This window comes from Lichenostomus cassidix, chromosome 1Aa (genome assembly GCF_008360975.1).
Source record: "Lichenostomus cassidix isolate B80296 chromosome 1Aa, HeHo_3.0, whole genome shotgun sequence".
NCBI lineage: Eukaryota > Metazoa > Chordata > Aves > Passeriformes > Meliphagidae > Lichenostomus > Lichenostomus cassidix.
In genome coordinates, this window is record NC_139480.1 from 14,505,383 (window position 1) to 14,533,076 (window position 27,694).

Here is a 27,694-nt window from a genome sequence, read left to right on the forward strand (position 1 = left end):
GAGATCAAACTGACAGTAGAAATGAGAATAAGATATTGCCTGAATAATGTTGATAACTTGATATCATCGCACAAAGGACATCAAAACTTAGAACGATTCTTTTATAACCTCATATATGAGTTGTAGTACTGAGAAATAACTTGTTTAAAAAAAGAAGTTTTTTTAAAAATACTTTCTTTTTAAATTCAAAAAGTCTTAAATATTTTAGATATTTTTATTTATCTATATCTTGGACATACACCATGCAAAAAATTATCTGGCCTGTCCTTAGTTAATATTAGAGCTTTTGTGTAGCTTTCACACACCATGTATACACATAGAGCATATTCAGGTATATATCTCTGTGTATGTTCATACAGACATATTTTCATATATTCTGTCTAGGTTGTAAGATATATGTACAATATACTTAACCGTTGTGTAAAATGGTATCATTGAGGAATTCACTACAATATATTTTTTCAGACTTCACCTTGGTTTATTGTTTCTTTTTAAAGTGAAAGTAATGCATGGAAGTTACAGAGTCAAAAGAGTGTACATCTTATGTATTGTTGATACTTTTAATTCATAGTCTAAAATTCTTCCTTTTTTCTTTTTTATTAAGAGCAAAATTATTAGAAAGTGAAGCAGTGAATGAAAATCTTAGACGCAACTTGTCAAGAGCTTCATCAAGAGCCACATACTTTGGTGGACCATCAGCATTTTCTGCTTCTATGCTTTCTTCAGAGAAAGAGACAATGGAAATTCTAGATATAGCCAAGAAAGATCTAGAAAAGCTGAAAAAAAAAGAAAGGAAAAAGAAAAAGAGGTGGTGTATGAATTAGAATGCTATTTGTTTTCTCTTCCTTAGTAAAGGGGTGAATTTTTTTAACCACTGAGACTTGAAGAGGCTTGTTGTTGTGTGGGTTTGGACCATAAACTGCGCTTCCTTCAAACCCTTTTACACATTGAAGTTACAGTTTTTCTTTTGAGTCTTTTCTTCCAGCGAAGTGTGAAGTGTTCATAGAGTGAATGTCTCCTTTGTAATGAACTTTTCTATATAATTATGCACAATGATAAAAGCACAGGTGCTCTCCCTAAATTTTGATATTTAAAAAAATTTCTTTTAAATCACATCTGAAATTTAACAGATGTTTTAAAAAATTTAAACTTCTTTTCAACTCTATGTCAAAACTGAAACAGCTTTCTGAAGAAAAGATATTCTGAATAGCTGGGAATTCTTTGGTAGCTCTTGAAATGGCTTCTTTTGCTTTATTTTTTGCTTCTATGAATGTTTTTTAATTTGAGGTTTTCTAATTCTCTGCAACATCATGCTTTGCTGGTTTTTTTTGCTGTCCAACTTCTCATCTACTAAAATCCTCATAGACATTGACATAAATGCCTGTTTAGACAGCAGTAAGTACAGTAGGGCTTTGCTTGTTGTATTAATTTGAAAACAAACCAGTGGGAGATTGCAAGTCAGGATTAAAATTTAATAGGAAAAATTAAATATAAGTGAAATAATACAAGGAAAAGCACTAACAAAGTCAGATACAACCTGACACCCTGTTAGGGTGCTGGTAGCAGTCCAAATGAAGCAGTTCAGTTGAAGCAGTGATCCTGTGGAAGGTCTGATCTCCAGCTGAAGGTCCAGTAGTAGCTCTTGTCCTCTGGAAGCCCAGTAGACAGAGCTAACTAGGCAGTTCCAAGGCCAGGTTATATCCAAGTGGGAATGCTTGGCTCCTCCCTCCTGGGTGGAGCATCTCACAATAGGATGAGATAATTCCATGAGTCATGCATGGCTTCTTGATGGCCCATTGACTGTTATCAGGGGTGAGTCATTAGCAGGAGATAACAGCTAATGTCCCACAGCTGGTGGTAATTGAATACTAGATACATCTGCATTGTAACCTGGGACACTTGTGTACTCAGAGACTTTGTGTCCGTTAGAAATCTCTCCATTTTAGTTGAAATTTTCCATGCTTCCAATCTATTGTTGTATTTAATAATTGTCCTTCAGACTTCTAGAAGTTAGAGTAAAACTAAAACAGTTTAACCTTGAAACAAAGTATAATGTTGATGCAAGTTAGTGATATCTGTAATTTTAGGTCCTATATCTGTAAATCCATTTACCACATAAATGTCTGATACTTGTAGAGAGCACTCATTTTAATAACAGTTAGATTCTACTTTTACATATCATTTTTCAGGAACCTCTTAGACTTTTATGGCGATTTTCATAGCTTTTGTCTCATTTTTATAGGAAATTGAAGGCAAAGTGGAACTATTAAATAAAATCAGCAGAATGTTCTGTCATCTCTTCAGCCAAGCACTTCAATATGTCCTTTAACTCTAAATGCAGGAGCAAAGAGATTTGATTTTTTATGTTTTAACATAATTTAAAATGAAGCATGCATTTAACTATGTACTTAGATAGAGCCTCAGTTGTAAGGTTGTGGCCTGAGTGTTAGGTAGAAGACATGGTGGTGTCCACATAAAGGTTGCTACTAGATACCTGGAGTAACATCCCTTATTGTAGGCTATTATGATTTAAAAAAACCCCAAAACCTGGCAGTTTTGCTATACTTACAGCAGTAAGTAAACCAGACAATCGTTCATTTTGTCATTCTTTTTTCTTTTCAAAAGCTAGTCATTCTTTCTCACACCAGGAAAATAATCTTGTGATGGCATAGCCAGGTAGTCTGATCCAGAAGTAGAGCTACTTACCATAAATTATTTTTGAGATCAGTTTCCTTCCTAGCATTGTCTAGTTAGAGAACCATAGAAAAATTAAAGTTGAAAGAGACCTCTTGATGGCCCAGTCTCCATCTTAAAGTGGGTCTTGTGTTCTATAAAATGGGATCATACTCTTCAAAGTGCTGCTAAGATTTGCATCTATCTACTGGCCTATCTGCACACCAATTTGTAATAAATATTCATAAATATGTGAGGTGCATATGTTGGGAGAAAAATTCCTTAGATGGTAAGAGATGTTAGAATTTGAGGCATTATACATTGTCATATGTGGTACTTGCAGAGTGCTTCTATCTAATTAATGAAAGGCTGCTAAGGTTATAACTCTGTGAATTTTTATTCTATTAGTATTTCAGGAATTGGCAGTGTGTGCATTAATGTATTGCACAGACAATTTGCCATGTAGTTTGGTAGGGATTTTTTGTTTTAATTCTGTCTTTTGCTGGCATTTAGTTACATTTACTCTACGATTTCTTTTTAGTGTTGCTGTTCTTTTAAAGTTGCCTGACTAGCATTTTTCCATTAAAATGGGATTGGTAAGCCTAGATGCTAGTTCTGCCCCATCTGTTGCCCTTTTTGGTCTTTTGTTTCCTGGTTATGGGTCAGTACGATAACAGGTGCATAATTTTAAATATATGCAACTTATTTAAATTGTTGTGAGGTAGCCTGAAGGCCTAGGAGCAAGGTTCTGAATGAGCAGCAGGTATGTACTGCTATGTATCTGTAGTCTTTAATAAGCATCTGTCATAAAGTTTATTGGAAACAGTTTTCATGGCAATAATGTTTTGGATACTGAAAAACTGACATGATTGGAGTGTGCCACAGTGTGACTTAGTGTGACTTAGAAGCCCACCTTCCTTTCAGTTGTTAATCAGCCGTATGTACCTAGCAACCATTTTTGACTGTTTTCTTTTGGTTTCCCTTACCTTTATTAAACTAAACTAGTCATAAAAGTTACTCAGAGTTCAGTGTGCTAGCCCCAGCTGATACTGAAGGAAGATGGTAGGCAGTAAAAGTTTAAAAAAGGCAGCAAAACCTCTTGCTCAAAACTTTGTCATAATGGAAACATGAGGAATTTCAGTAGTTGATTAATTTTAAGCCATCTCTATGCTTACATATGTCATGTGGATTTTTTTTACTGATAAATCCACATTTATTCACAAGGAAAAAAACCAGGTAGAAATACTAACATTTTGTCCATCTCATTGCTTCTGGTGCACGTTTTTTTTTTTTTTTTTAAATTCATTAGAAAATAACAAACAATAATTGGCATGTACTATCTGAATCCCAGAAAAATAAGCTACAGTTTTTTGCTTTTTATTTAAAAATGAACAACAAAGCCCCACACAAAAAAATGCGTGCAGTTGGAAGATTTTTGTATTAATTATATTCAGAATATATTATTTTGAATATTAATACTAAAATTTTCTTATTCCTACTTTGTAGTACAATATGTTATCAGCATATCTAAAACTAGTGCATTGGGGGTTTTTCTGATATCTTCCTGAGAATACATAACTTTGGGTCAGTGGCAGTATTTGCAATTTTCAGTATCTTACCTGCCAGTTTTAAGTGAAGGAGGAAAAAGCTTTTTCTAGAATTGAGAGGTTTTCTTAATTCATTATAAGAAATAATTTGTGAGGTTATATATTTTGTGTCAAATTTCTTCCTTAGCGTAACTTGAATTTACACTTACTGTCACTGGCAGATTAGTTAACCTACAAATGCTTCTTCTTTGTTTTCTGTTTACTTTCCAACTGTGCAGGATGTATTGCCTTTTTACTACTTGTTGTCTCTTGATGGTATCTTTTAAAATTTCATTTTAAACTCCGCAAGCTCATATGTATCATTTTTTTTACCTTCTTATCACTTTTGCTTTTCACTGTCTGGTTTGTCCTTCATTGGCTTGGCCTTCCAATACTGTACCTCGTGCTTTTGAAGGCTACAGAAACTTGAGGAAAGCAGTCAAGAAGAAAGAAGGTTGGAATATTTCCCAGGTTTTTAATTACCTGTCATTTCAATTAACTGGTTGTCGTACATGAAAACAAGTTGGGCAGATTCATAGGTAGTTCAGGAGTAGGTCATTTTCAGAATTCTTTCCCGTGGTTTCTCTTTCAACCAGTGTTTTAACTGGAAGAAACCTCTGTTGTGAGATGGAGGTTGACTCTGGAGTTGCATAGTGTTGAGCAAGCTTTTGTGGGGAGGTGGCACCTTTGGGAATTCCTACTGAATTGATTGTTTTCTTTCACGCATGTGACTGAAGCTTTGACCATTCCTCCCATTCCGTTTCAGCCAAACCCGTAGACAAATAGTTACTCTCAGAGAGCGGTTAAGTTGAGGCCTCTAAAAAGAGAACTATACTACCATTAAAAGTGAAACTAATGGAGTTTTTATTTTCTGCTGTCTACTTTGATCCAAAAAACCCACCCACTGAGTTGGTGCAGACAATGTGAATCCACAGATCAGAAGCACACACATTAAGCAGTATAGTTCTGCCTGGGGGAGCTGCTGGCTTTCCTTCCTCCTGTCTCTCCCCTTTCTTAGGCAGAACACAAATTCTCTGTAGTGGTTAGTTCTGTGCTGTCTGCAGGTGGATGGGAAACTGGGGATTTGCCTCAATCTGCATGAGGATTGCAGCTAAGATCCATTATCTTTTAGGCTTAATAACCAACACGGAACATGTTCTGGGCTGAGGGAAACGGGAATCTGTGGAAATGAGATTGTATGGCTCAGTGTTCCCTTTTTGGCACTTTTTTTTGTGTACAAATCTGGTTAGGCTTTTTAATTCTGGCATCCCTAGCTCTGCTGTATGGATTCAGATGGTCCAAGCAAAAGCTTTCTGCCTTGTGCATGGTCAGCTCATAGCTCGTAATGAGTGGCGCAGAAGGGAACCAGTTTGCACTGAAAATGTTAAAACGTAATACAAAAAAAATGATGTGTACACAGAAGCACTGTGTTACTCAACAGGCACTTTTAGATTTGAGCTCTGTTTTAAACGTGGTTTTAAAGGTGTCACTTGCCAAATTGTAGTGTCTTGAATCCATTGCATATTTCTTGTCCGTACACTGAGTATTGGACTTGTTCAAGAGTTTGATCTCGAGTCTGAGCTCCTTTTGGTATCAGTGGAGGAAGATGTTCATTTCTAGTTACTGTGCCTGATCAGTGGCTGCACAACTTTCAAAACTGTTATGCAGCTGACGTTAGTTGAGGTGGATTCCACATTATGCAATCCTAACCACATTTTTTCATTATTACTTCTTGTGGTGTCTAGCTCTATTCTGTCACAATTTCCCATGCGCTGGAACTTTGGGTTTTGAACATGTAGCACTAGAGGGACTGATACCTGGTCTGTGACAGTTTGCAGAGTGCCATTGATTGTTTTGTTTTATATTTGCATGTGTTGTCTTAAATGTGCACTTAAAAATGTTAAAACTTGCCCCTTTATTCACCAAAACTGTAGAACAAAACAACAACAACAAAAAACCCTGCTGCAAACCTGTTTTATTGTTTTATCAATGCCTATTTTGAGCATTCCCTTGATGTCAAAGTAGATAACTGATCAAAAGAGTGGTTATAGCATGATAAATTAGGATATTGTTTAAGGTTTATACATAAATTTTCAGACTATTCTAAGTACAGTAGGCACTGTTATAGCTTGAAAGTTTAGGAGTACCTGTAATGTATGTTGTACTTGCACACAATGTTCTTTCATTGTTTGGTAAAAGCTACTTTGGGTACACTGCAACTTCCATGCAAAATGAGTACTGCTGTAATATATGGGTATATATATTTGATTGTCTCATTTGTACCGTATGCTGGAACAGTGTGCTAATCACTAGTATTCCTTTGCAAGCCAAGATTAAGAGTAATAAGGCATTATTTTATTATCTGCAGAAGTTTGGAAGTTGTGTTTTACCCATGCCCAACACCTGTACCTTTTGCTAACTGCACTTATTTTTCATCTTTGTTTGGAATTACAATTTATTGGTTTGGGGATGGGAAGCACATGACATTTCAGTTTGTGAATAATTTGTGTCTACCTCTTCTACTAGTGTTAAAGAGGATAACACAGATAACGAGCAGGAGAAGAGAGATGAAAAAGGCACTTCAGAGAGAGAGAATAATGAATTGGAGACAGTAAGTATTTAGAAGTGTTTGGTTTATTTGGTCATTGTCTGTTTAAAGATTTACAAGGTTGTAGAAGGGAAATTGGGAATGGATCAGGTGAATACTGCAGCTTCACAGTGATAGTCACAAATGACTGGGGCATGGAAAAGTGTGGGGGTGCTTTAATATCTATACATTTTGTAGGAGGAAATTCAGGAAGTCAGTGATCATGATGATGAAGAAGAGGAAGATGATGAAGATGAAGATGATATGGAAGTTGTCGAAAGCTCAGATGAATCAGATTCTGACTCTGATGAAAAAGGTGATGTCAATGCAATATTCTATAGAGTTTTACAAATAGTATCTGTCATACCTCAGCACTTAGCAGGCAAGAAAGCTTGTTGTCAATCCACTGTCCTCAGTTCTTTGTAAATTGTATATCCAGTGAAATATCTTTTTGGTTACGGTGCTAAAAGATGTAACAGACAACTGATCAAGTGTCTTGGTATTGGTTTTAAAATTGACCAGAAGCCATCCAGTGTTTGATAACATGTTTCTTCCTTGATTACAACACCCAAAATGTAAGGTTTAAGTACTGCTTTATTTTTGTCTCAGTATTAATCACCAAGGTGATAGCTCCTACAGCTAATTTGGAAGTGGTAGAATTTAATTTTGGAAGGCTGGAAGTGTATCAGCCTTCCTCATTTTTATGTTGTGAGAGTCAGAAACAGCATCATCAGCAATTCTCTCATGTGGGTTGGGCCAAATGGGCAAACCAAATCTCTTGTTTCTTCTTGTTTAAGAGTCACACAAACCATTAGCAGGAACCTCAAAAAAAAAAATCCTCAACTGATATCTTAATTCTGGAGTACATAACCTCAAGACAAAAAAGGACCCAATTGGCTAAAGAAATTAATTAAACTCATTAATTTATCATGTGCATTAGTCCTTTTTCCTTGCTTTTTCCTCCTACCTTTTCCCTTCACCATTCCACTTCCGTAATTGAAATGGCTTCTCTCTTCTCAGAATTCTGCTGTATCTTTCTAAGAGCTAGAGGAGGGAAAGTCTCCCTTTGGAGTCTGCCAGCAGTCATACTTTCCTATTACAACATGCTGGGTTTATGAATGACAATTATTCTTCAGCCCTGAGGTGTGGCTGAAATGTTGAAGCCTTTTGAATGGGGAAGGACAGATTGCTGATACTGCAATTTAAATGTGCGTAATTACAACATAGGGGCAGCTGTGATCCGATGGGAGATCTTTCCCTCCCTCTTTCCCAGTTCTAGGATTGAGGTTGTTTAAGAAGGAAACTTTAACATGAATTGCAGATTTGAGTGTTGCTTGCTGCACTGTGATTTGTGTGGAATTCTCTTGTGCACAATTTATATTTACAATGACCCTAAGATTGTAAGGAGTATCGGTATTCATGTGGTCCTTGCTGTTACTTTAACACAAATATTTTTTTTAATATTGATAGAAAATTATCAAGCTGACTTGGCAAACATCACCTGTGAAATAGCCATTAAGCAGAAACTGATAGATGAGCTAGAAAACAGCCAGCGAAGGTTGCAAACACTGAAAAAACAATATGAAGAAAAACTAATGATGCTACAACATAAAATTCGAGACACTCAGCTTGAAAGAGATCAGGTTCTTCAAAACTTGGGTAAGAAGTACAAAAGCATTGATCTTGTATAAGCTCTTCAAGTTGAACTATTTGCTACTTCCCTTGTTTCCTTTTTCAAATGGGATGAGAAATTGCAGGAAACAGAAAAAGGTTTGTACCCATAATCCCAGTGAATAATTCTTTACTCATTCTAGTTTCTACCAGAACTGAGAGAATTTTTTTTTAATATATTGCTACTGACAGGTATTTGATTTGGTTGAATAAGCATTTTCAGTTTTCTAAGAGCTCTCATAATCCTGGAGATGGTTCCTGAATTAAAAGATTTTTTTATGTTCTTCCCTCCCCACTTTCTTTTTATTTGCGTAAAAATAAGAACAAGGATCAGTGATCTTTCAGAGGTGTTTTACTGACCAAACCTTTTTGAATATGTAATAGAATTGAGATGACAAACCACCTATGAGTCAGGAGTCCCAAGCCACAAATAACTGCACTTTGGAAGAGTGTGGAAAGTATTTTGTTCGTTTTTCTTTTTTAAACATATACCAGATATGCTTTATAGTTATACACTTTATAAGCTTTTGCTGTTCCCCTTTTATTCCTTAAACTTTCCCAGTTGATCAGTGTCAGAAGAGGAATACTAGGCTTGATGGCTTTTAGGAATGTTGTTATATTCTTGTACACATGTGTGTGAACTTGTGTATTTGTGCTTTCAGGTGCTCAGATTTGTTGCAGAGAAGTCAGAGGGAAGTGTTAATACTTGATCTCTTATCCCAGAATGCATACAAGGTGGAAAGTTCAAAGCAGGGCAGGTGGCAGGAGCTAGAGACAAATTAGGTTGTTTTAAAGGTATTGTAGATAATGCTAAAGCAGGGGAAGTAGTTATCTGCTGTGGCTGGCAAAGTAAAAATATCCTGAACAAAAGCAGATTAAGAATTCCCTTTTGCTCTAGGTTCTGTAGAGACCTATTCAGAAGAAAAGGCCAAAAAAATCAAGTCAGAATATGAGAAGAAACTCCAAGCCATGAATAAAGAACTGCAGAGACTTCAAACAGCGCAAAAGGAACATGCACGATTGCTTAAAAATCAGTCTCAATATGAAAAGCAACTGAAGAAACTGCAGCAGGAGGTGACAGAGATGAAGAAAACCAAGGTATATTTCAGTAAATTGAAGTGTTGCACAATGAGTGTTTACTGAAAATTGGGTTGAAATCTCCTGTGCATCCATCTACCTGATAACTCTGTTCTTGCTGCTAGCTGCTTGAAAGTCCGAAAATAGAAAAGATGTGAGCTCTAGGCTATTCCTGGGGGAGAGAGGTAGCTTTTAGGTTTAATGAACAGAAATTATGGTATCAAACATGCATAAGCTTGCACGGCTTGTTAGCTGTTATTCAGCACTGAGTGACGAAGACACATTAGATGGAAGAGGTAAATGGCTTAAAGCATATAATATACTGGAAAATGGCAATTTGAAGAAAAAACTATATGAGTGGGGGCAGGGAGCAGCACTTCAGCGTGAACAGCTTTTTTAAGGGATGGCCTCTTTACAGGTTCGCTTGATGAAACAAATGAAAGAAGAGCAGGAGAAAGCTAGAATGACTGAATCTAGAAGAAATAGAGAGATTGCACAGCTTAAAAAGGAGCAACGCAAACGAGAGGTGATTTAACAGATAATGAACTTCCATTTTTAATAAGCACCTGTCATTATGATGTGCATCTGCTTGCAGGCACACACCGTATGTATATATGTTCACTGAGGCAGGCATGTACCTGTATATTTTCAGCAGTGAAAATGCACAAACTTTGGTTTGACTTCCATGAAAACACAGTTCCTAGCTTCAGGTGATAAGTTTTTTATTTTCTATTATTCTTATTGAGTACGTATATCAATGTTATCAGTGAATTAGTGATTAGTGAATCTTCACAAAGTTGTTGCTACCACCTTGCTTGCATGGAATTATTCTTCTGGTAGAATTGATATAGTGAAACATTTATTTTGTTCTGCACTAGAAAGAGCAAGAAACGATCATGACTTAACTGCTTCATGTCACAGCAATTTTGCAGATTTGCATTAGTCTGTAGAGGTGCTTTTTTTATATATATAATACAGTCCTTGTGACAGATAATGGAAAAAATATCATGTGCTGCTTCTATTTTTTCACAGCATCAGCTCAAGCTTCTGGAAGCCCAGAAAAGAAACCAAGAAGTTATCTTACGTCGCAAAACTGAAGAGGTATTGTGGTAAAACAGCAGTGCATGTTTGAAAGCAGAATGATGTATTGCTGTAACTCAGAACTCAGTTTTGGGGAGAGTTAATTGTGTCTTTGCACTCTGTTTCAGGTCACAGCCCTTCGTCGGCAAGTAAGGCCTCTGTCTGATAAAGTGGCAGGAAAAGTAAGTCGAAAGCTGAGTCTACCTGAGCATTCCATGCAGGAAGCAGGTTCTAGTTTGCCAGGTGAGCACGATGGCTCCAGAACAGCAGCCCAGCAGAAGATGAGAATTCCTGTTGCGAGAGTTCAGGCATTATCTGTAACTGCAACAAATGGAACAGGGTAAGGATTAAAACTTTTTAGGACTCTCTTATGAGAACTGAAACTTGTGTGGACTTTCTAGCAGATAATGATGTGATGATACATTATGCAGTAGCTGTTATTTTTCAAACTGTTGTCATGTAATGATCATTAAATGGGCATTTTACCATTATCAAATGCAATTTCACTTTTCTGTGTTTAAGACAATAATGGAATAATACAAAACAGCATTAAAGGGCAAGTCACATAAACTGGCTTTTGAAATTTTGAGGATTTTTTAATCTGCTCTTCAAGAGAAATGCCCTTGGTGGTCCTATGCCAGCAGTGTTAAGTTCAAAGAAAAACTTGTTGGGAAATGCAGTTCAATGTATCAGGTTTATTTGTGCTCTTTCACTGTGGTTTGAAGCAGATCTCCCTGTTAAATAGGGAACAACTCCTAGGTGGCATTTGAACTCAATAGTGCATCATAACAGATGCCGCAGTGTTTGATACCTGTTTTTCAAGTGCAGTCTATTAGAGTGCAGTAGAGCTCAGGGCTGGGTGCAGGCAGCTGTCTGGTACAATTAAAAACTGCAAGAACTTCTGTGTGAAATTTTTAAGTTGTTTGTGGAAAATATTCCAGCCTGATAATTTCCACATTCAAATCTGTAACTAGACTACTTTAGGCTTAGCTGTATGTTTCTCTTGTATTTATCACAGAAAGAAATACCAGCGGAAAGCAGTGACAAGCAGAGTTTACTCCTCAAAGGCAGCCCGGATGAAGTGGCAGTTACTGGAACGCAGAGTGACTGATATTATTATGCAGAGGATGACAATTTCCAATATGGAGGCAGATATGAACAGGTTACTCACGGTGGGTGATCTGCTATGCACTGTTGGCTGTATTATCATATTGAATAGGGAGCACTGCAAGTGTATTTGCTGTAAGTGAATTGCTCTTATGGTGGCATTAGCAAAGTGGGTGGAAACCACTGCAGTCAGTGAAGGCACATTTGACTCCAGTAAGCATTTAGACCATGGGATTGCTGTGCTTAGTACAAAGTAAAAAGCACTGACTTTAATTGTGTAATGTGCAAAAATACATTACTGTATTCACCTGTACATCTTCTTCCCACAGAAGTCACAATCTGTTAGTTAAAGTGTAATGAGCAAAGGAGAGCAAAAGAAAAAGATACTTAAATGTTCTAAGGGCTTACTATTTCCTTTTTATGTAATATTATGTCTTTGTGAAAAATAGCAACGCGAAGAACTCACAAAAAGAAGAGATAAGCTTTTAAAGAAGAGGGAGAAGCTCATCAAGGATGGGGGTGGCAGTGAAGCAGAGAGAAATGTCCAAAATATAAATGAGGAGATGGAATCAGTAACTGCGAATATAGACTACATTAATGACAGCATTTCTGACTGCCAAGCAAACATTATGCAAATGGAAGAAGCAAAGGTAGGTCAAATATTAATGCAAAAATGGTAAAATGGGGACAAGAAAACATAACTGTGTTAGCCTTGAAAATGTTCTCATTTAGAAATTACTTTTTGTTTGTCTGTATAATTATTGAGCCAGGAAGTGAAAATTGGTGACAACTTTTATGTGAAGTTTGAAATGCAGACTTTTATACAATTGACATCTGAGTTTTAGTGTCAATAGTGTAATGCAAGTTAAGATTGCAAAGGATTTAAATGTCAAAGCCAATGCTTTCTCGTATGGTGGCATGAAATTTATATAATTCTTGGGACTTTTTCACAATCTGACTATTTTTATTCTTGTACATATAGGAAGAAGGAGAGACCTTGGATGTAACAGCAGTGATTAATGCTTGCACTTTGACAGAAGCTCGATATTTGCTTGATCACTTCCTTATGATGGGTATCAATAAGGTAATGTGTCAAGCGAAGTGTGCATGTGCCAGGAGCAGAGTTGTGCTCACTTAAAGACCAACTAACGTGCATTAATTAAAACAAAGCTGGTCAACACTACTGAGTCATGCTGATTCTCAGTGTGAAGGTCCTTGAGATCTATCAGTCCCTTCAACTTGTACAGCCTATTGCACTGTATTCATTACCTCATGTTTTTCTTACAAGAGCACTATCTTTTTGTGCTATATGTTTTTTGACAAACTCCTAAAGAAAGCTCAGGATCATTTTAAAAAGACTGGCTCAACCACCTTTGTGAAAATACGAACCTCAAAAAATTTGTCTTAAGTTTATGTTGATCCATGACATACTTTAGTCTGAGTTCTAGTTTTGAGTAACACCGTAGGGATTCTTTTCAAAGTCTTGGGGACATACTTTTTTCTTTCCTATTTTCAAAATGAGTATTTAGCACCTTATAACCCTGTGCATGCATGTATCATATGCTCTTGCTGTTGCTGTTCTTTCAGTCTGGTGGACAGTACTCAATCTCATTGAGTCAAATGAAAGATTTCAGTGATACTGAAAGTGTCTCTGGGTCAGCCCCACTGACTAATGCTCTGGGGATTTTTTGCATTTTTGATTTATCACTCTGCAGGTAATCCAAAAAGTTTGTGGAGAAAATAAAAGGGTAAAGAAAATGTCCACAATCACATTGGCTTCTGCAAATTTCAGTCTTTTAATATTTTTTCATCCCTTGGGTTTGAATGGATCTTGCAACGGAGTCAATGTGGGAAAAGTGCCTCTGACTTACTCTGTTAACAATTTCTTTTTATGATGAAAAAAAGATCCATTATGTGAAGGTTTCTGTCATCTTTTTGATTAGTAATTATCATATAGAAAAACTGAAGATACATGTTTTTGCAAAATTGATCATGGCTGCTGTCTGTTTTACTGTTTTGGTTTCACATGCAAAATGTGTCTATTGATATATAGTTTTAGTTCAATCAGAATATAATGTGTAAGTTCACAGAGCTACACTTGTTCCTCAAGCACTAGCACTCAAAGTCAGCTGTTGCCCTCCAAGTCTTTGAGAAGATGTGTTGTACCTTCATTTTTTCCCTACTGTTTTGGAATTTGGCAATCCATTTGGAAGTGGTTCTCTGTAAATTTCTATGGCTGTATTTTCTACGACTAAAAAATTCCCAGCAATCCATGGGTCTAGGGAAGATCCCTTAGAATGAATTCTGTCATAAGTTAGGCCATGAGATCCTTCATTAGAAGTTAAAAGTTCATTGAGTGTTTGTGTAGGAAAGATTACAGTTCTGGGTCACACCTTGTCCCACTTCTACTTCTCCCCTGTTCTTTGTCATTGAGTATCACAGGTAATAATTTTTTTAAAGTACAAAAAGCAGAGGTGATGATTTTTCAGATGCTTGCTACTCTTAAAAAATGTGAAGACCTTGAATTGCACTTGGCAGTCACATCCAGCTTAGCTACTAGATGCATATTTGCAAGGCAGTTGGAGGAATACAAGTTAAATGAATGCTTAATGAGTCTCTTTAAAAGGCGAAGGAAAGAAAAATACCTTTAGCTGATACCTGATCTTTAGGATGTGAGAAGGCAGCTGCAATGTACACATTGTTTGCATTTGTAGTTTTTTAAAAGTTTTGACAATTTTTGTTTTGTAAAACAAGAGTTGTGGTAATATATTTGTCATCTTTCTTTCTCACTCTCTCTCTCTCTCTCCCCCTCCTAGGGTCTCCAAGCAGCTCAAAAAGAAGCTCAGATCAAAGTTCTTGAGGGACGTCTTAAGCAGACAGAAATTACTAGTGCTACTCAAAACCAACTGCTGTTTCATATGCTAAAAGAAAAAGCTGAGTTAAATCCTGAACTTGATGCTTTTCTGGGTCATGCTTTGCAAGGTAGTTTTTTCATCTTGTTTTCTGAATAGTCAGCTGCATGTCATGTTTGCCATTTGTGCATGTTGTACTGGGCATTCTAGACTATTTCTTTTCTGAATAGATGCTGTATTGTAACATCATATACTTCACAATTGATGTGTATGTATGACATTTTTAAGTATAGCCTCAGCAGTGAAATGTAGGAAACAAAGGTTTTTTATTACTGAGATTTTTTAAAATTCAAATAATCTGCTTGTTATTTTTATGAAAGACAATGCATTTATGATTTGGAATTGTTTAAACTTCTGAATGTGAAATTCTAAAATTCAATCCTGTTCAATCATCACATGCTAGTGATTTTGGATTGGCCTTTTATGTCTGTTACGGCATCTATTCTACTTCTCATGAGATGATACTAAGAAAAATTTAGAATACATTTGGGTACTTTTGTTTTATTTCCTTTTATAAATGGATATGTTTTGATTGGAATGTTGCTTTTTTTTCCTTGTCGCTGTATTTACACAGACCTAGATAGCATACCACTGGGTAAGTATGATTAGCTTTCTGTGTACTGTACAGCTGCATGAGTTACTAATTCATTCATGTTCACTAACTGGTGCATCTTAGAATTTGTGAGTGTGTGAAGTTTGCATGAACTGTTCTGTAAATGTACTCATTATCATCATGAGCTTAAAGAGCATTTCTTCCTTTCCGAAACCACCCCTAGCTCTTGTGGTAGTAGCCATTGTGGTAGTTATATTTGTCACATAAGAAGTGAATACAGTAAGCAGAGCTGTATTTCAAATTTATAACTTGGTGCTTGCGAACCCAGAGTATGTTCAGACTACATAAAACTATTCCGTGATACACTGCTGTTGTGACAAATTCTGCTCATTGTTTTAGGTCTGAAAAAAAGGCAATTCTTAACTTGCAGGTCATTTTAACCTTTTGCAAATAGCTCATTTTGTAATGTAAACATTATACAGAATGCAGGACTATATCTCACTTTTTCAGCTGGGTTTATGTTACTGACTTCACTGGTTTTGAGATAAGTCTCTCGTTGCTGTTGCTTTAAAGTTACTCTCAAATGAATTATGTTTATTTTCTCCCCTCCAAAAAACTGGCTATATTTGGAACTTGAAAAAAATATTCCTGATACTAGTGATAATTGCTTTTGTGTCATCTTGCGCTGTTTTTAATCACATTATGCTGTCTTGTGCTAGTTTTCATAGGCATCTGAAACATTTCAAAACCACAAAACTATGTGGAAGTGTATAGATCATAATCTAGAGATGGTGACAACTTTGCCAACTTCCTGTCAGCTGACACCTGAAGATCTGTGTCAGGGGATCTTGCTGCATGCAGTTAGTTATTCAGGAAACTCTGTGGTTCATAATATTAAAGTGTCTCTAGAATAGACCTTTAATGTGTGTGCATGTTCACCCCCATTGGAGCAATGTTTCTCTTAAGACAGCATTGCATTTTCTTTAGCTCTGGACAGGCTTTTACTTATTAACAATATTTGAAGCAGTGAAAAGCCACTTGCTAAATATATTGAAACACTAGCTCTATCATCAGATTTTCCATAGAGTATATCCCATGAAAGAAACTTTTTAACACTTTGCAAGCATGACCTGAGGCTTTTAAAATATCTGAGCCACTCAGGACTCTGCTAACACTTTATAAGAAGGAAACACAGCTGAATGTGCTGTACTAGGTCCATGTTGAAATACCACCTGCTGGTAGTCTATGTTTTGTGGATCACTAGTGACCAAACCTTTTGAGCTGCAGGGAGTTCAGACACCCCTGTAGGGAGGCTTTGGTGCTGGGATTGCCAGCTGGTTTGAAGGGACTCTATTGGTGCAGGGCCTTCCTGGAAACATGGCATCATTGCCATAGGTAGAAGGATGGGTGGCAGCAGATCCTGAGACCAATTTTACCAGGATCCCTGATATCTCAGTAGAGCACAGACAGCCCTATCCCAAGCAAAGGGATTGCACTTCCAGGGTGTTTGTGATTCGCTCTCTTGATGCCTGCTTTCAGATCTATTATCTTCAAAAGTTCTTAGCCATTTGAATGCACTTGGCTCTAAAAAGCTTGAACATTCCTCAGTGCAGTTGTGCACTTGCTTTCAAGTGTACACTTAAGAAAGAGGTTCAGTCTGCAGAAAAGTACATCCCATGCTCAGGTTTTGACTTGAATGGGTTTTCAATGCATGCCTACCTTGTTGGTGGATGAACTAGCTGCCATTCACAATCCCATCTGCTCTTGTGGAGAGTTAAAGTGACCATGAAATTGAGGTTTGAGTGTTGCTGAAGTGACTCCTTTCTGAAGAGCTGTGGGAGCTGCTTTTCCTTTCCACCTGTGACATGTGGATATTCATGGATGTGACTCAGAATCATCTATGTGCAGATTTTTAGAGGGCTGGTCAAATGTCATTTCTTCTGGTGAACTGTGCTGCTGTGTGGCATTGTCCTGTTACTGTCCAGCTGCCACTGCATGAGGATGAAGAAAATCAGAAAATTCTCCACTATTCTGCAATCACTGGTTTACTAGCAGCTATCCTTGCAAACAGTACTGCCTTTGCTAACTTTATTTCTCTTTTCATCTCTTCTCACTCAGGTCTTCTTGCAGAATCTTGCTCTTTTTACCTTTTTGTTGATTCTGTGCACTGGTTTCTATCTCGGTGCTTTGGGCAGTCTTCTGTGCTGAATTGCAGACAAACTGAAGAAACTCATCAGGTCACATGAGTGTGAGCCTACAAATAAAATCCAATGTTCTGTGGTCATTCCACATTTTCTACTTAGTTACCTCTAAAAGAGATCCTAAGTTCTTTATGAGAAGGGGATGAAGTAACATAATTCTAATAGGAATCCTATATTTTTTTAAAATGTGTTTATTTTTATGGATGTTGCTTTTGTCTTGCTAAAAGGGGCAGTACTCTAGATCCCCTCTTCTGCAGAAGGCATATAATAATAATAATAATAACAATAATAATAATAATAAAGTATTGAAAAGTTTTAATCTGGCCTCAAATCCAGGATGGAACAAAAAAAAAAAAGAAAATTCAGAGTGCTAGTCCTGTGACCCTGCTTTCTTTATAATGTTGTATTTCTGATAATTAAGATTACATTGTCAAGATTAATACAGTAGTTGAGTAACTCTGAAGTGTGTTGTTGGTGTTGGTTCTAGGTTGCTGTAAGGTTTTAGCTTTTTCAGGAAACATGTTTAGATGAAGCATACACAAAAGGCATTTTTTTCCTTCTACTTTTTAGATTCCTTCTCAGAATTCAACTGAAAACTGCATATCTTTCCTCCCATTCTTCAAAGCATGAACTTGCACTTAAAACATATACATGGACAAACCTGTTTTAATATGGGTTACGGATATATTGGTTCTATACATTGCAAATGGTATCTGCCTCTTGACAAAAATTAAGTGAAGAAGCTCAGAGTCTCTACTACTAAAGAGCAGATGTAACAGAATGTCATTAGAAGCTTATCTAATCCTTATTATTTCATGAGTATGTTCAAAAATAAGGGACTTGGCTTGCAAAATTGCATTACCTATGTCCTTAAACCATTCCTGAAATGTTTTATTAGAATAACGTGCAATTTAGGGGATTTGCTTTCCCAGCAGTTTGGAATTGATTGTACCTGTGCCCTTGACTCACTGTCTCAGCTTAATGTTTTGCACCATTTGCATGCAGACATGTTAATCAGATGTTTGACAGTGTTAGTGTGTGACATGCATGCACCTGGTTTTGTCTTCTGTGGACAGGCTTGTGTACCTATTTTTGCTTCAGAAGCATTTCTACTGAACAGCTTCCTTTTACAATTAATCTCTTTTTAGGAAGCAGTTCTATAGTATTAAGAGGTAGCATCATCCTCTTTTGAAACATAAAAGCTTACATACTAATAAAGTGCTTGCTTCTTGTTAGCTCATGTGGTGACATTCTGTATAAGCTGAGGCTGAGCCTCAGCTCAGTAGCTAGTTAAAAATATAATTTTCTTTTTCATTATAGCCAGGCTGATTCTGTACTGGAGCAAGAAGGTGAAAAAAAAAGAGGAGAAAGACATTCTTACTGTCCACTGGTTTACATCCCATCTCTTCCTTGTCTTGCAGTTAATTTTCTTTGCTTTATATGCTTTTTTAAAGATTTCCTTCTAGAATTTGTTTTTCCATCATCTCTGTTCCTCTGCTACAATAGATGGAGGACCACATTAGGCACAGTATTCCTGGGTGTATGATTTATTTAGATTGTGTGAAAGAAGTTAGTTTAGATGCCAGGAAAATTCAAGGGGAGCTGGATAGAAAATAGTCAAGATATTTCGAAAACCCCTGTCTTTTGTACTCTGTTAATCTACATTCAACATTGTCTGAGTTGTTTTGTATAGCACTTAAAGCTTGCACATCCCATTGTAGAGGGACAGACTAATGCTATTGTTTTGGAAATTTTCTAGAAAATTTAGAAGATAGTACTGATGAGGATGCCCCATTGCATAGTCCTGGAACAGAAGGAAGGTGAGCAAATCTTTGTTACTACCGATTCTAGAAAAATGACTGTCATTTCATTCTTTTGTAATGCATTGTGTATCCTTTGAAAATACCTGTAACATTGTTTCATTATACTTTGCCCACGATTTCAGTAGAAAGAAGAATAAAGTAAAAATACACATCTGAAAAAACTATGACTTTCTTTCTAACTGTGTTGCAATTTTTCTTCTAGTTCGTTATCTTCAGATCTCTTGAAGCTTTGTGGTGAAGTCAAACCCAAAAGCAAGGTAGGTTGTACAATGATGATAATTCTTCTACCTGTCTTTTAAGTGATTCTGTGATTCTATAATAATTCATAATTTAATGATACCTTCTGGACAATGCTCTTGCTTTGCCCAAGTGACATTAATGAATGAAGATGTGCAAAAGGTGAACTGGCATACTGTTCATGTGATTTACTTGCAATGTGATTTTGTGTGACACTCCTCTCTAAGAAGCAATCATAAAAATAACTTTTTTCAGTATCTTGGGGTTATCAGTATTTCAGAAAGAAATGTGTTCTTCCAGCTACTTGCACTCCAAACTGGTGTAGTTTTGCAGGTTAGTATTAGTTAGGCTACAGTTCAATGTTATTGGTAGTGGGAACTGTGAACATGCTAATTCTTTACAATTTGCTTCTGTGGTCACAGAAATCTTGAGGAAGTTTATGAAACAAATAAAAGTTTGACCTCCAGGCTCTCAATTACAGTTGACATTGGAGGAATATATCTAGGCTGACTATAGTTTAATATTAATGGCAGTGGGAACTGGAAATATGCACTGATTGCAGTTTCTGTGCTCACAGGAACATAAGCCAAGTTTGCAGAGTAAATAGAAGCTTACCCTCCACTTTTCTCTCCCTTTACCCTCAACTGGAACTGGCTTTGGAAGAAAGCATTTGGCTGTTGCGTTATTTGGTAGCATTCCTTAGTGTGCAGCTATTTGGGCTGTTTAACTGAGTTTGGTCTGAAAATGGCTTAAAATAAACGTCATTTTTGTAATGTCTCTTTTCAGACTGGATCTTTGTCTTTCCCACTGGCCTTTCTTTCCCCAAGGAATAGATCTTAATTTCACAATATAATCACATCTAACATGTATGATCCCTTTTTATACAAATTACTGTGTTGCACAAAGCTTTGCTCCTTTGTGAGTTTTTCTGCTGTTTTCAAATTGTTGAAATGCTGAATGAATCCTAATTCATGTGGACTTAGACTGCTTTTGAAGTGACTTAAACTAAGTAAGAAGCAGAGTTTGTGTATGAGAAGAAGCACTGATGTTATAAGTCACACCAGTATAATTGTAGCTATTTAAATTTACATTTTGCTTTATTCCTCTCTGCTTAATAACATTTCATTTGGATAAACCGTGGGTGAGTAATATTGTACTCCTGTAGCATTGACAGGCAGCTGGTTGAAAGGGTATCCTTGGAAACCAATTGTCAAATTTTCAGTGTTTCATGCCATTGAATTTGACTTGCCTCCTCTGAAATCGTTGCCCAAAAGCACAGGTGAGCTTCTTGATTGAGTTTCCAAAGGCAGTTGCCAAGTGATTGAGGGAGATGCTAATTGCCAGCTAATGCTAAACTTGAATGTAGGACTCTTGACACATGGCATTGCATGTTTAAGTGGCAGTTTGGTTTTTATGTCTCCAGGCCCGCCGGAGGACCACCACCCAGATGGAATTGCTGTATGCAGCCAACAGCGACCTAGTCTCTGACAGCAGTGCTGCAGACTCTGCCTTGGCTGGCTCTACTGCATCAGTTGCAGAAACCCAAGAAAGTGGGGTGGCTGCTGACACACATGATACTTCTGCTAGGGACAGAGAGTTTATACCCCCACCATCTGGCTTACCTTCTAAGATAGGCAGCATGTAAGTTTGGCCATGCTGTACTAATTATCCTTTGCTTTTAAAAAATGCATGTTGCGAATTTCTTGTAAGCTGTTATTGTAACTTGACAAATGAGTTGATATACTTGAAGCTTACTAAATAATACTGACAAAGCTCCTTCCTTTCTGCTATCACCACTCTAGAAAGTATAAATGCAGTGTTGTAAGTACTGTGGTTCTTACTGGAGATGTAAGTTCTGTTAAGTTGCTTTGTTACAGAAAAATTACTGTAACCCTGTTCTGTGTAGAGGAGAAAACCCTTCTAATCCTGTAGTTTGCTGTATTAGTGCTATGGGAAATGCACATTCTAGGGAGGCAGTGAAAATCTGTTTAGAACAGCAGAGAGATTAAAAATAATCCCAACAAAACACAACCCAAAGACTTTAAGTAACTTGGTATTCATATATGGTCCTAATCATTAGAAAAAATCTTTCTGTGAGTTGTCTTGTATGGACCATGCTTAAAATGAAGAAGTCTCTGCAACAATAGAGTATGCAAGTGAAAAGTTGAAAGAAAACTGTTAGATATTATGAATCCTCAAAAATGCTTTCTGTTTGCAGGTTGCATTTACCTGCAGAACAGCTTTACTAATTGAAAGTATCTCTTGATTCTAAACAGAGCTAAAAATATTTGTCATTTTACTTTGGGACCAGCAGATGTCTCTCACAGGCACTTTTTTTTTCTTTTCACTTGCTCTTTTTATATCTCCCAATATCACTACCAGTTATTAGCCTTTCACTGCCAGAGACCCTTTTCTTGGCTTTCTGTGTCCTAGCTACTGTATTGCACAAGCTCATGTGTAAATTGAATGCGCTTCCCACATTCAGTGATGTGGAAATTGGTCTCCCATAGCTGTCTTCATGTTACAGGTTCTGGAGTTAAGCATCTTTTAATATTTATCTGTCCTATTTGCATAATATTTTTACAGCAGTCTTTACCTAATGTACATTTGCAATTTTTTACTATGTATTTCTGGCATGTGCTTGAGGTGGCAATCATGAACAGTAAAACACTGCTGACAGCAATAATTAACCCATGCTGATGGCTTCAGTGCACTTTACAAGTAGAATCTGCTTGGAAAGAATGCTCTTGAGGGTGAGGATAGGTGGAGAAAACCCACTTGTTTCAGTAGTTAGCATGAGATGAGTAGAGACTTTTGAAGCTTCAAGATCTAAAACATCAAGTTTATGACATCCAAGACTCAGGTAATACCAACTTTTGCCTCACTCCATCTTCTAGAATGTACCCATTTATGAAAGTGAGCCAGCAAAAAGACAAAAAAGGATTTTCCCAAAACTGTGTTCTGCAAGCATTTGAGAGTTACACACTGTCAATAAAGCAATTCAGTCAGCTGTAGGCCTCACATATTGAATTGTTATTGATCATGTTTTAGTAGATAAGCGATCAAAAATTCCCACAATCAACCTGCAGTGACTTTCTCACCGCAGGGTAGATGCATTTTCAAAACTATATCTCTTGCTGGTTTATCTGGTCGCAGTTGAATAAAGCTTGTCTTCATGAGCCATGAAGTCTTCCCTTATGGGCCAGTGGTGCCATCATATCTCTTGTAATTAAATACATTATTTGGGAGCTGATTGTGATCTTATCTGTGCAATAAATGTTTTCTCCCTTGTACCACTTACTTAAGCGGCATTCAGGGATGTAGAAGCTGTAACAGTGATCCAAAATACGGGTTCTCAAAGTGACAGAAATTAATGATATGTTTAGGTGCAAATCTAGGTGTCTGCTTATGTACAAACTGCTCCACTCTGGAACCTCCTCAGTTTTCTCAGGTCTGTGGTGATTCCATGGTCCTTGGAGAGGAACCTTTTACAAGGGAGTGTGTTGATAGGATAAGGGGTAATGGTTTCAAACTGAAAGATTGTAGGTGTACATGAGCTATTGGGAAGAAATTCTTTACTGTGAGAGTGGTGAAACACTGGAAGAGATTACCCAGAAGAGCTGTGGATGTTCCATCGCTGGAAGTGTCCAAGGCCACGTTGGATGGGGCTTAGAGCAACCTGGTCTGGTGGAAGGTGTTGCTGCCCAAGGGAAGGGGGTTGGAAGTAGATGATCTTTAAGGTCCCTTCCAATCCAGACCATTGTGTGATTCTGTTACTTAGGGAGGCACCTAAATGCATGTGGCCAACAGTTAATTTGATTGGAATTATGTTTACAAAGATGTTTAGTGCTGTTGTCCTTTGATATACTCAAGTCATCTACAGCAGCTTCTTCAGAGTATAGATGTCTCCTGTAGGACTTGTGTCACCTCTGTTCAAATGTGTGATCTCCTGGCAAATGTAAAAGGGCTTTGGAAATCAGTAAGTTAGGTCTGTGTCTTGCTCCTTTTCTGTCAGGTTGTTGACATCATGCACCTGGTTTTTATACCTGTGCTTAGGAAGTTCATTCCAATAAGACAGCTGCATTTTTATAATACCTGCGTTCCCAGGCTTTCAAAAAGAATTCAGAAAATGATGATGCTCTTTACACCCTCTGCTGAGGATGTTCCACTGTGGAGTCAAAGATGGAAGACTCAAAGGGCTGGTAGAGAATGAACAAGAGAAAGTTGGCTCCATGTCTGAGTGTGCAGGATGCCAGTGTGAAGCAGAGGAGCTGGGGTTCCAGTTTCTGGTTTAGTTTATTTAATTGAGTAGCTGCTCACTAGATGCATAGGCAACTCTGGCAGTAGACATTACAACCTGTTTGTCATCCTCGCTGAAAGATGTGTCAGCCTGATTCATAGAATTTGCCTTGTGACCTCAGAATTTTTCCATTTCTAAATGCATACTGGTCCATTATAAAGAGAGGGAAGGAAGTGTGTCCTGTTCCACCCTTTTTGGTGTCCTTTGCAGAGTATGCCTAGAGGTAAAGGAGCCCTATATAGAAATGGGTGCTCTGGCCTTGAGGATGGAATTTGCCCCACTTTCTTTGCCTTTTTGATAACTGCTAAGCTTCTGTGCAAAACCAGGCAGGTTATCACTTGTCTTCCTTTTCCTGTCTCTTGAAAACCCTTGTGGACTTCTAGAGTTGATATGCGGTTCTTGGCACTAGGTCTTACAGGTCCCTCACATTGCAGCTAGGGTTTGTGATCACTTGAAACAGTCTCATCTGCTTGAGTCAAGTAGCTGTTCTTGGTTATGCTGTCCATGTTAAATCATGTTATTCTACATTCCAGTCTCCAGGTGGGTTTTATATAGCAAAGGCTACTTCTCAAGGGAAACATAGAGAAGTTGGAGCTATGCATATTCAGACTGATATTAGTAACCATGTCAGGCAGATGACCTGCCAACTGAACTTTATCTGCTTGAGTTTTGTGGAACAAAAGCACTTCTAGAATATTTTTTCTCACTTCTAGTGAGTGTTTCATAATCATAGAAAAATAAAATTCTAAATAGACAGAAATAGGACAAAACAAAGCAAATACTGCTTTCATGATTACTCAACTAGTGAGAAATGGGAGTTCAAAAGAATGGAGACCATTCAGATTCCTTTCTTTTTTCTTTTGTCTGACTGTGGTGAATTGATAATATTTGGGCATGAGCTTTAATATTGTCCTCTTGATAGTTTTGTGGGGAATAATTTTTATGGGGAATAAAAGGTGGGGAGAAATAACACAGTGGCTGTGAATGGGAGTTATTTCAGAGCAAGAACTGGAGAGACAAAAGAAGGATGGAATGCAAGGGAGAAGGGAAGTGGGGGACAAAGAGAAGCCACATTATAATAGTTAGGTTATCAATGGGAAGTACCTTTCCTCACTTCCTAATTTTGAATTTCATATTGAAACATGATCATATTACTGCAAAGTTGCATTCATGTATAAGAATCATTGTGATTTCTCTGTTCTTCATATCTGTAAATGGTCTACTGTAGGTGCAAATGTGGAATCTGAAATTTCAGAACTTCCATGATCTTAATTTGGAATGCATACTCCATTGTATTTCTTTTAGAGAGTCTCTTTTTACTGAATTAGTAAATCTCCTTTACATGTTCAGTGTCAGACTCTATATGTTCATCAACTGTGAACATTAATAACTTAGTATATTTTTCAAGTGTATATATATTCAATATAATATATATTCAAGTGTAAGAACAAGTTAATAATCCTTAAATTCAAGAGAGACAATAATAGATTAAGTATGTTCTAAAATTTGAAATCATACTGAGAGAATGACAGGTAATGTAAGAAAAACAAGTTTTGTGAAGGGCCTTAGAGTGAAATAACGATTGCTCTTGTTTCAGTTCGAGACAACCATCTGTTCCAGACAAGAAGATACCTGAGCCTTCACCTTTAGCAAAGAGAAAAGCCTATGAGAAAACAATGGAAAAGACAAAGACAAAAGAACAAAAACTGTAAGACTCTTTAAAATTCATTTCCTCTAATACAATTTAAACTTTGAATTTTCTTGGAAAATAAATCTGTATTTTTCTATTTCTTTACTTCCAGGACAGTTTTTATTGTTGTAAGTGCTGATATTCATTGCTCACCTTATGTGTGGTTGTTTGGGGTTTTTTCTAGATTGTTTTTCTGTACAAAATAACTCAGGAGCAGAGCCCTGAGAAAATGCCCTTTGGAACATTTGCAAATTGCCTTTTTTTTTTTTTTTTTTTTAAATGAAGTCATCAATATCTCAAAGAGCCTGCAGTTTTATAAGAATTTCTTTGTTTTACGTGTGTGTATTTTCTGCCTGGAGCTTTCACTTTTAGCACTTAAACTTTGAACAATGTGCCACCTTGCGCTCTGCAGCCTTAAGCTTTTTGCCTTCTCTGGGAAATACCTGTAGCTAGTATTACAATCTTAATTATTTGCTTAAGAAAAAAGCATCTAACATTTGAGGCATGTTGCATTTAACTTTTCTAACCATTCATAACCTGTTAAAGAAGATGTTCTTTTTTTTTTGTAGCTCAGATTCTGGAGCCCCAGAGGCTAGTCTGTCACCTCCTACTTCCCCACCAAGCCGGCCCCGTAATGAAATGAATGTTTTTAGTCGTCTTACTGTTTCTCAGGGAAACACATCAGTTCAGCAGGATAAGTAAGTCACAAAGGGAAGCCTCAGCCCCCAACCAGGGAAATGCAAAGTGCACTCAAGTTTTCAGTGTAGTATCTGGTAGAAATTTTGCCCTTCTGCAAAACAGGAGGAGATATTTCTTATGTTTTTGTGTAGTTTTCAAAGGGAGTATTTAAGCTACCATGGAACCACTGTAAAAATTCGAGAAAAGAAATTTCCTGCTGAACCTTGTTTCCTGTTTTCTAGGCTGTGTCTGGTATTTGTAGTTTAAAACCCAAAATAGAAAAGAATGGTAGAATTCTTAGATGTTTGTGTATTTGTGTGTGTGTTTACACTCAAAAATAGATTTTAGATGATAATATAGGAAATAGTGCTTTTGATAGTTACTCAGTTGCTCCAGTGTTGCTTGGAGTGCTCTCACAACAGCGCCTCAGAGAATGGGACATTGAAACGGCTAGAACATAGTTGTTTAGAAATTATCCAAATTATTGAACAGACTGACTTTAGGAAGTGGTTTGCAGGAGTCGATGATACATCTTGTTTAGAAGAACTAGAGCTGATTTTCCTCACATTAGGCATCTGTTAGGAACCTTACTCCAAATGGCAATGGACTTTACTTGACTAGAATTCTTATTGCAGGTTTCAGTACTGATACAAATGCCATGCAGTGCTTATGAGCTGCAACTCAAATGTCAAATGTAGCAAGATAAGAACTTGCTGTTGACTGTTTACACTATTTTTTAAAATAAAACCTTGGTTTTTTTCAGAGGTCTACAGCCACCACATACCAGGCAGTGGCTTGCAAGGCTTTCAGTAACTGTGCTTGTGACTTCTTTATATTAGCTTACCTTTCTTATTGCTAACTCCCACCTAACCCTTTTCATTTTCTCTGAACTGACTTTGAAGTCAAATTGAAATTCCTGTATCTCTTTGATTTGAGTTGAAAATGAAGGACATCTTAAGACGTACTGCAAATCATCATGTCTTGGGGAAATGTTGCCTTGTATGTTTTCTTGGTTTTTATTTTTAAACATTTTTCAAAATGAGAGATAAAGGATTTGGAACTTAGGATGGCTTGCGAATTGCTGTTTTTATTTGAGTGGGCAATCATATTTAACATTTATATCTTTATGACTAACATTTTGCATGTCTCTTCTACTCTTAGCAGGCATTGATATTCAGACTGTTTTTTTTCTTTTGATGTTCTCAACAAGCACTATCTGACAGAGTTTAACTTGTGCATCCATCTTTTCCTTTTGATTTTTTGCCTTTACTTCTCTAAGAAAATGTTGGAGAAATAAGAAATGGCTCAGCTGCTGTTACTCATCTTCTGGAGCTGAAATATTCTACTCTAACTTACTGCTGAGAGTGATATTTTAAGATAATTATTCTTCCCCCCTCTACCTCCCATATCATCATGGGTTTAAGATATACCTTGAGCAATGCTGCATACTGTATGTATGTGGATTTGCATTGCTTTTCTGCGTTGGCCATGCTGTTGTTTGTTCTTCTCATATGGAGGC

The 27,694-nt window shown here is 37.0% G+C and overlaps 1 protein-coding gene across 9 annotated transcripts in view; it reads left to right on the forward strand.

Annotated features, from left to right (window-relative positions):
* Positions 1 to 27,694, forward strand: part of KIF21A (kinesin family member 21A) — an 86,830-nt gene that overhangs the window by 44,775 nt on the left and 14,361 nt on the right. For 4 of the 9 annotated variants that reach the window (XM_085041288.1, XM_085041231.1, XM_085041269.1 and 1 more), the window contains exons 11-29: positions 605 to 808; positions 4,675 to 4,713; positions 6,786 to 6,870; positions 7,045 to 7,162; positions 8,317 to 8,505; positions 9,416 to 9,615; positions 10,013 to 10,120; positions 10,627 to 10,695; positions 10,803 to 11,014; positions 11,693 to 11,846; positions 12,231 to 12,431; positions 12,764 to 12,865; positions 14,598 to 14,763; positions 15,268 to 15,288; positions 19,207 to 19,267; positions 19,473 to 19,527; positions 20,931 to 21,148; positions 25,405 to 25,515; positions 26,067 to 26,195. In XM_085041288.1, the coding sequence (XP_084897414.1) occupies positions 605 to 808; positions 4,675 to 4,713; positions 6,786 to 6,870; positions 7,045 to 7,162; positions 8,317 to 8,505; positions 9,416 to 9,615; positions 10,013 to 10,120; positions 10,627 to 10,695; positions 10,803 to 11,014; positions 11,693 to 11,846; positions 12,231 to 12,431; positions 12,764 to 12,865; positions 14,598 to 14,763; positions 15,268 to 15,288; positions 19,207 to 19,267; positions 19,473 to 19,527; positions 20,931 to 21,148; positions 25,405 to 25,515; positions 26,067 to 26,195 (2,442 nt within the window). The remainder of the gene's footprint in view (positions 1 to 604; positions 809 to 4,674; positions 4,714 to 6,785; positions 6,871 to 7,044; positions 7,163 to 8,316; positions 8,506 to 9,415; positions 9,616 to 10,012; positions 10,121 to 10,626; positions 10,696 to 10,802; positions 11,015 to 11,692; positions 11,847 to 12,230; positions 12,432 to 12,763; positions 12,866 to 14,597; positions 14,764 to 15,267; positions 15,289 to 19,206; positions 19,268 to 19,472; positions 19,528 to 20,930; positions 21,149 to 25,404; positions 25,516 to 26,066; positions 26,196 to 27,694) is intronic. The other 5 variants (XM_085041266.1, XM_085041268.1, XM_085041240.1 and 2 more) reach the window with 4 other exon arrangements.